This window comes from Sphaerodactylus townsendi, linkage group LG03 (assembly GCF_021028975.2).
Source record: "Sphaerodactylus townsendi isolate TG3544 linkage group LG03, MPM_Stown_v2.3, whole genome shotgun sequence".
NCBI classification, from domain to species: Eukaryota; Metazoa; Chordata; class Lepidosauria; order Squamata; family Sphaerodactylidae; genus Sphaerodactylus; species Sphaerodactylus townsendi.
In genome coordinates, this window is record NC_059427.1 from 9,661,953 (window position 1) to 9,671,210 (window position 9,258).

Below are 9,258 nucleotides of genomic sequence, written 5' to 3' on the forward strand. Positions count from 1 at the left end.
GGGGGCCGGTGCCAATATAGCCCCCTCCCACACCGGCGGCTGGAAATCCCCCGCCTCCCCCTCACGCCTCAGCCAAAGGATCTCCGTCTTCGATGGATTCAGTTTCAGCCTGCTCTGTTTCAACCAACCAGCCACAGCCTCCAAACAATGCTGGAGAGCCGCAGGGGCGGCGGCTGCTCCCCTCTCCATCAACAGAATGAGCTGGGTGTCATCAGCATATTGATGACACGTCAGCCCAAAGCTCCGCACCAACTGAGCAAGGGGTCGCATATAGATGTTGAATAACAGCGGGGACAGCAGCGCTCCCTGAGGCACACCACAGTGAAGTGAGCACCTCTGTTGAGAATCTTTAGTAAATAACCAGTCTCTAATTCTACCTGGCTCCCATATCACAATAGATTCCAAAGATGGGATCTCATAGATGTTAATTAAAACATTTAAATGGGTTAACTGTTATCATCAGCCCACTCATTTAGTTTATTTAAGATGAAACGTGTATATAGTTTATAAGAGATATTTAGCAGACTTACAGGCCTGTAATTTGAGGGGTTAGATTTTCCCCCTGTCTTATATAAAGGGATGGCTATACTTTGTTTCCAGTAATCTGGAATTCTACAGGAGTTGTTTATGTCTGAAAAAAGTTTTGCCAAAATTGGAGCCCACCAAGATGCATTTAGTTTATATCACTCTGGAGGAATTAAATCCTCACCTGTGGCCTTACAGTTTTTCAGTGAGTTTATTAATGTTTCACATTCAGATACTGACATCATGCTCCATTCTGGGAATGTGACCTTGTAAGCTGAAATTTCCTTGGGGGCCATGTCCTCGCTGTTATCATTTGAACTAAAAAGGTTGAAAAAATGGTTGTGCCATTTCTCTAGAGAGGGATCACTGCATTATCAATCCAAGGGGTATTCCTTATGTCTTTTGTTACTAGATTCCAGAACGTGCTGTCTTGCTTCTGTTCCATTGCTCTAATCAGATCACCCCATTTTGCTTTGTTGTAAGCCAATTTTGTTTTGTCTAAGCAGATGTTTATAGTCAGACCTGGATTTTGACAATTGGGATAACAACATCAACTATCCTATGGAATGAAACAACGGGGTCAACCTTATCCTTACACATCTGATCCCTTATAACTAGAAATGCTTCTGAGTATAATAGCTGTTTTATTTCATTATCTAACTCTGGACTCCATAGGAGGCGTCTTTTACTACAACTCACGTCGCCATCTGCAATTGTTATACTCTCACTTAATCCTGAAAAGGTGGAATAAATAGGAACATGGTCGCTTTCAACCCTGTTTGGGGAATGGAAGTCAATAACTCTATTACGCAAAGAAGGCGAAATTTATATAAAGTCAGTAACACTTGCGCCCAATGCACCTATAAAGGTGTATGAGCCACTAGATTTATCACAAATAGTTTCGTTTAAAAATTGTAAACCAAACTCTAAGCATAGATTTAGAAGCAAGCAACCCCCTTTGTTGAAGACATGGTCCTGGGAATGCCAGGGCTCCATCCATAAATTAGCTACAATAAGGTCATCTTTAACACCATTTATATCTTGTCCTACCCTTGCGTTAAAATCACCCATCATTAAAATATCGGCTTCCGGAAAATCTACTATGGCTCTTTCCATGATGAGATGTAGTTGCTGCCACCTAATTGCATCAGATCCTTTAGAAGGAACATAAACATTAAAACATAGGCCCCTTCCGCACACACAAAATAATGCGTTTTCAAACCTCTTTCACAACTGTTTGCAAGTGGATTTTGCTACTCCGCACAGCTTCAAAGAGCACTGAAAGCAGTTTGAAAGTACATTATTCTGCATGTGCGGAATGAGCCATAGAGTCTGTCTCATAATAGGGTTATTAATTTCTAAAACCTGAATACCATTACACTCTGGCCACTGATGTTGATGAACTGTCCCCTGAACCTCCTCTGCCACGAATGTAACTAAACCACTGCTAACCCGACCAAAAAAATTGTTTGTAGTTGCTGGAGAGACAAATTTTCTAAAACCCAACAATTCAATTGCATCGGATTCCTCACACCAAGTTTCCTGTAACCCAATAATATCGAATTGATTTAAATACTCTTTGAAAGCATTATCAGCTATTTTTGAAGCCCAGCCCGCGATATTCCAGGACATGGCCCTCCCAAGAGGACCTTTCACCATCTAGTCAATTTTCCAAAGTATTAGGGTTGGGAGGCTGGCCTGTAGTAATTTCAGTCTGCCAACTGTGCTGATTCGCTTGGTTACCTTCCTCAGTACTTATTCTGTTAGTGATGCAGATTTCTGGGGAGAGAGGAATAGGAAGCATATGGTGGGCTACTTTTCCGGACAATAAGGGGCTAATGGGAATACTGAGTCGCCGTTCAGAAATTTGTTCTGAAATGTTATGAGGGGCTGTCACTTCTGAATTTTCCTCTTCATTCTGTATCTCCGTTTGCTGAGTGACGCTCATTTCCTTCATGGCAAAATCCTTTTTGGGCACGAGATTCTCATTTGTTGGTGATGTTCTAAGAGGTCCAATCGGTTCCTCTGCGGAGTTCATATAACCATGGGTGTAATAACTCTCATTTAATGAGACTGTAGATGTGAATGACGACTGAGGATCCTCTTTCCCAATAACAAGTGAACAAATTGTGGGCTTTTCAATATCACCCCTCATAATTGGGTCACATAATTCTCTTAATTCCTGTGCCCACGACTTTTCCCTGCCATGGAAATTAAAATCCTTTTGTAAGACGCGGGCTGATCTGATATCAATGTCTATGTCAGCAACCTGTTGGTCTGTCTCGGGAACGATATGCATTGGCTCCTTATCTATTTTGATTATATCCTGGTTGGTGCTTGCTGCTTCAAACAACACTTGGCAACTTTCTGTGCGGTTTTTAGTACCATCCTTAATAAGATCCTCTGTGTGACGCATCCCAGAGTCAAATTGTTCCTTATTTACATGACTAACTTGTGAAAGCAGTTCAACAGATGACAACTGCAGGTTTTTTATCTGAACCAACGCCGTGTCAAACTGACTCCAATCTTTTGTCAATCTGACTAAACTTTGTTTCATATCTTCTAAGTGTGGTGTTTGCCTTACGCAAAGAGTCTCTTCTTTTAAAGGATTGTTGTTGTAAATGTCGGTAATATTTGCATTTTTGAATGCTCTTGTCAACTGAATGTCATACATACTGCGTAGATTATGGCTTATTCCCATTAAAGTGTTTACAGCTTCTGATTGGGAAAAGAAAAGGACTCATCTTTTATATTTGCCAACGCTAGAAAGTGTTTCATATTTTCGTAAAGGAATTTGTAGCTTGGGCTTTCAAGCAACAGCCCCAGAGACTTTTTAATTTCCCCAAAATTTCTCCATCTGCCATGGTTAAGTCTATTATTTACTATAGAAATTGCCAGTTGGTTCTTTTGTAAAATTAAATTTGATGTACCTAGCGAAGCCCTTGTAGGCATGTCTGAACCATGGAATTGGATATGAGTTGCTGTAGGTGAAATTTGGGAAGGACACATTTTCCCACAATTATTAGCTTTACTTGTTAGGTCTATATGGGCTATGCACATTTCAGTTAATTTTTCCACACTGCCTGTAATTAACTTGCAGTTAGCCAAGACCATTTCTAGTGTCCTTGCAACTAAAACAGATTGTCTTGAAAAGAAATCAATTAAAGTTCCATCCAAAGGGTACAGGCTTTTGTAACCAGTCATCAGCCCTCGGAGCATCGGCTTGCATTTGGGATGGTATTTCCTCACTTGAAATATCAAGGCTTGCATTCTCCAAGGGAGCAAACCTATTAGATCAGGGGTAGGGAACCTGCGGCTCGAGAGCTGCATGCGGCTCTTCTGCCCTTGCACTGCGGCTCCACGAGCCAAGCCGCCAACCCCATCCTTGCCCACCCTGCAGGCAGCAGGGCAAGCGCACCAATTGCCCGCGGCCGGCTGGGCCGCGCCGTGGGCTTCCCCTCTCGCCCGCCCTGTTCGAGCGGGGCGGGTGTTTTCCCGGCAGTTGGCGAGGCTGCGCCACGTGCTTCCCCTCTTGCCCGCCCCGTTGGAGTGGGGCGGGCGCTTTCCCGGCGGCCGGCAAGGCCAAGCCGCCGGCTTCATCCTTGCCTGCCCTGCAGGCAGCAGGGCGGGCGCACCAATTGCCCGGCTTCCCCTCTCGCCCGCCCCATTGGAGCTGCGAGGCCGAGCCGCTGGCCCCATCCTTGCCCGCCCTGCAGGCAGCAGGGTGGACGCATCCATGCGCTTCTCAGAATGAGCGGAGTAAAAGGTAAAAAACCCCAATATATACAGTGTTATCTTTATTTTAAATGTCAAAAATTATTTGCGGCTCCAAGTGTTTTCTTTTCCCATGGAAAATGGGTCCAAATGGCTCTTTGAGTGTTAAAGGTTCCCTACCCCTGTATTAGATAGTTCAAGGTTACAAAGCAGTGCTTCAACTTCTGTGTTATCTTGTAAATATGAGTCTATCTTTGTTTGCTTACAAGCTTTTTGCTCAGAAGGGCCTGGTGAAGAGCGCCGCCACTTTTTGTTAGGTATTTTCCTCTCTCCTGTCACTGTAACTTCCCAGCTTTATTTACAGGAGAAAGATATCCAAACCGAAAGAGCAAGAAAACCGGCTAAGTTGCCGAACAACCGAGACACATGAATATCTAAGCTGTGTAAACTTATCTTAAGCAGCAGTAGTAGTGACGCAGTCTCCACCTCCGTCAGGCTGTATAAAATATATCTTGGTTGCAGTAAAAATTCAACCTTCCTTTCATTCAGGGCTTAGTTAGAAACCCAGTGGTTCTGTGGCTGTTTGAACTGTAGTTTTAATTTGCTATCTTATAATATGTATGTAATATTTACTTTTTCTTAAAGCACTGAATCTTTCTTTCCCATGTATTTCTATTAAACCGTATTTTTTCTAAAAGCTTTGTGCTACATGGACATCTTTCAATAAATGAAATAAAAGCAAACCAGCAAACCCCTCATCTCCCCTGTCTCACTCCCATCAATGATGCCTGTTTCTCATACCCCCAGGCAAGCCCTGACAAAGAAGCAGGCCCTGAACACCTCTTGAAGTTTTCCAAGGAGGTCCCCCTCACCTCTTCAGGAAGCCCCATCCCTGGTAAAGGATGCCTGTTATTTTGGTTGGTTGTGTGCCAAAATATGAGTCTTTTTGTAATTGTCAGGATGTTTTCGACATCACTCCCTAGGTTTAAACAGCTGGATGTGGGTTCCTTCTCTAGCCATGTTTCAGGTAGGGTTTTGGAGCTGCAGCTTTTTAGAAGTATTGTCTGGTGATTCCAGTCCTGTCTGGCTGATGGGTCCCAGAAGTGGAGCCAGGGAACCTCTACTTGGCACATGCCAGTGTCCCCGAGGGCTGTCTCGTGTCCTTAGTGATTTGGGTTCTGGAATATTCTGGGGGACTTTGAGAGTCCAGGTGGTGTCTCTGCTTGAGTTTTTGTTCAGGTGTCAAATGTGGAAGCATCGGATGGGATGTCTTTCCAATGTCCTCTCCTTCATTCAGACAGCTAGCTGGCTCTAAGGCCCTTTCCGCACGGGCCGTTAATGGCGCCCTGGGGACAGCAAAAATGCCGTCCCCAGGGAGCCATTCGCACAGGGGGCACAGCTGCTGCGCAGCCGCGCTGCCCTCGCGCCGCCCGACCGGCGCGAAGCCGGCGTTTCCAAACCTCACTTGGCAAGTGAGGTTTACTGGAAACGCCAGCTTGGAGCCGCTGCTGTGCGAACGGCAGTGGCTTCCAGGTGCCTCCCCCCCCACTCCCACCCTTCACTTACCTTGTCACCGGCCCTCCGGCGCATCGCCAAGGCCTGGGGACATGCCCCCCTGCCCTGCGACGCTGAAGCAGGCACGCAGGGCTGGGGGCGTGTCTCCAGGCCTCGGCGATGTGCCAGAGGGCCAGGGACACGCCGGGTCGGCCGGGCGACGGCGCTCTGCGGCGCCGTCTGCCCGGCTGTTTCTGGGACCGTTTGTGCAAATGGTCCCAGGGGGGGTTGGGTCGGCGCGGAATGCGCCGACCCAACCCCCATTGACGCCGTGCAGAAACGGCCTAAGTTTTACCATGGAGCTGGAAGAATGACCAAGTAATGCTTAGCGGAATGACTCCTTTTTGAGGCTAGGGTCCCATTGGAATTCTGGCATCATGTGCTGGGTGAAACTCCAAAATGGCTGCTGCAGGAGGTAAAGACAAACACATGGGGGGGGGAGGGAGAAGAGGTATAAACAAAAGGAGGAGGAGGAGGGAGAGACAGTAAATGGCCTGGTGGGAACTTATACTTCCCATCAGTGGCGTACCTAGGCAAACTGGAGCCCTGGGCAAAACCTGAGTTTGCTGTCCCCCCGTGGGCTGCCACCCTCCCCCACCACGACCAAACAATTATTTTTTACACCAGGTCATTTCAAAGTCACCATAACATTATAGAACATGCCCCAACTCACAAATCTGAACACAGCAATGGGCCATGCCACACAGCAACATGCGCCCCCCTGCCCCCTTGGCCCTACGCCACTGCCATCTGGGGGCTGAGGTGGATCTCCCCTCCTCCTGGATCAGACACTCTGCAGTGATCCCTTTCAGTCCCAAAAAGGAAGTCCCAGAGGTTGAAGGTCTAACTGTGTGCCTGTCAGGCTGGCACCTAGCCTCCAGAAACACTGAGACAATATGGATGGCAGTGGGAGTGGGAACCTAGGGAATTACTTTCTCTTTCCCTAGGTAACAAAATAGGAGTGCTTGGGCCAGCTGCCTCATCTGGCCTTGAGCTGAGATACATTCCCTTCAACTATGCTTTTGTAGTCTGGGATAGAGAGCGGGGACTGGGAGGGGGAGGGGAGGAGCTTGAGGGTTGAAATATTGGGTGTTAGCGCAGTCAACTCAGAATTGGCTTTGAGCCTCTGGCCCGTGATGTCTGGCAATAAAGATTTTTGAACCAAGAGTTACAGAGTCCGAATTGTGCTTCAGATCCCGGGCTGGACAGAGAGTTCCAACAGGCTGGAGCCAGGGATAAAAAGGCCCAGGCCCTGGTCAAGGACAGCTGGATATCTTTCGGGCTGGGGATCACTCATAAGTTGTTATGTATAGAGCAAAGTGCTGTCTTGGGGGTCTTGAAGACACCACAGGACACAAACATTTTTTTGGTGCTTTCAGGCCAGCACATCTACCCTCCTGAATTTATTTTGTATTGTCGAAGGCTTTCACAACCAGAATCACTAGGATCCTCTGAATATGCCAGCTGCAGATGCAGGCAAAACATCAGGAGGAAATGCTACTGGAATATGGCCATACAGCCTGGAAACCCCACAACACCCCTCTGAATTTATTTTGTCTCTTAGAAATATGCCCACAATGCCTGTTTTCAGGGCTGACGTCAACATACCGCAAGATGGAGCAGCGGCTAGAGCTCAGGTCTTCCGGCAGGGCCTACTGCTCCCACTGCTGCATCCCCCAAACACCCTCCTGCCATCCAGCACCATCAGGATAAGTCCATTCATGTCTGTGGTGCATGTTGGCAAGGAGAGTGGGTGCAAATAAATGAGCAGGCAGGGGAAGGCCTGGGCAGGCAGTTGGGAGTTGCAGAGGAGGTGTATAGCCTTTTGGGGCTTTCTCCTAGCTCTTATTCTTATTGGAATAAAAATCTACAGACAAATAGTTGGTCTAATGAAGGAAAACTTTATATTTGCAAACAGAATGCTTGCAATCACACACAAAATTATCTGCCTGTTCCCCCAGAGTAAAACAAAGAACATTACTTTATAATATCCCATAATGCCTCTCCTTCTGTGTAGGGATGAGCCGCTGACCCAGCAGCACCGTAGGCAGAGCGCTGGCATGCCGGCCCAACTACGGCCTTCTGGTCGCACCCGCTCCCCCATCCCCCACCCCCCGGTGAGTCACAGGTCATGAACTACCTGGCTCACAACCACCAGGTGTCCCAGACAAAGGGACAATGGAGCCTTTGCCCCCAGGTGTGGATTAGACTCCAGACGCAGACACTTCCTCCCCGCGACGTGAAGGCAGCCCGGATGAGATCATGTATCCCATGATGATCTTCCCGGTCTCCCGTTTCTCCTGCTCTCCCGGTCTCCCACCGATCCACCCCTTTACACGCCTCTACTCAGGAACCTCTAATAAAAGTGGTGCGAGAAACTAGCATCGCTGACTAGAGTTGCTACAGGGATCCACCCGGACCCCAGCGCTCCCGCTGCTGGCTCTCTCCATTAGGATGACATCCCCGCGCCTCGCCTCGCTTCTTACGGTGACTCCAGCTGGGCACAACTACAAGCTGGTGCCGAAATCCGGGAATTCTCGAACCTCCACCCTGCTTACCGTCAGCCTGGGAAAGGGCAGCGATGGTACCGTGACGTCCGCTGGATCGGCGCATCCAGGGAACTCCACCTCACCGGTACTGCCCGGTCTTAACTGGAATTCAGCTTATCCAGGGATCTCTGAGTTCTAGGACACTCTCTCGTCTGACGAACCAACGAGTAGGTATGGAGGAGCTTGCGAAAGCAGGGCTTATGACAAGCACGTTAGCGAATTGAAAGCGCTAGCTTAAAAGCGGCAGGGTCTCCGTGCAGTAGGGGAGCTGCGCAAAATTGGTTGAGGAGATTGAAGCTCAATGTCCATGAGGTGACCCAGAAAGGGGGGGGACATTGAATCTTAAGGATTGGGGAAGCAACATCGGGCGCACTTCTGCACAGTGAGAGCCTCGCTTGGCCAAGGCCGATGTTAAGCTGCATACTGACGTGGAGGCAATGCTATGTCAGGGCCATCAGCCTGCAGGGTCTATGGCTCTCTTGCCGTGAGAGTCGCCCTCCTTTGACCCTTCAGCTTCCAATCTTCACCCCCGGAACTTTCTCTATCCCACTAAACTGGACCGCCTCGTCCTCCTTCACCTCTGCCTCCCACTTTGCTTCCCTCGCCTCCTTCAAATCCTCCCGCTGCTCGGCCGCCTTCCTTCACTTTCGCCTCGCTAACTTTCATTTTCTGAAGCCACCACACCTCCGTCAGCGCCATGCGTGAATGGCTAGCGGGTTTCTTGAAAACCCTAGCAGAGCCAGTATTAGCTACACGCATCTGCAGAAAAAAGGAAACCCCTGACGGAAGACGCATGCCGACATTATCCTCGCCATCTGCCCCGTCCATTACACGCATCGATCATGAAGGGAAGATGGCGCTATTCAGCTGAAGTTGTCGAGGTACGCTCTAGGTTACTAAACATTCTCACTGAACT

At 48.3% G+C, this 9,258-nt stretch overlaps 1 protein-coding gene across 1 annotated transcript in view; it reads left to right on the forward strand.

Annotated features, from left to right (window-relative positions):
• LOC125429914 (zinc finger protein 271-like) overlaps positions 1-8,444 on the forward strand; it is a 43,882-nt gene extending 35,438 nt beyond the window's left edge. Inside the window, exons 8-10 of the mRNA XM_048491501.1 lie at positions 5,047-5,134; positions 5,223-5,266; positions 8,247-8,444. Of these exons, the coding sequence (XP_048347458.1) occupies positions 5,047-5,134; positions 5,223-5,266; positions 8,247-8,444 (330 nt within the window). The remainder of the gene's footprint in view (positions 1-5,046; positions 5,135-5,222; positions 5,267-8,246) is intronic.
• The last annotated feature ends 814 nt before the right edge of the window (positions 8,445-9,258 follow it).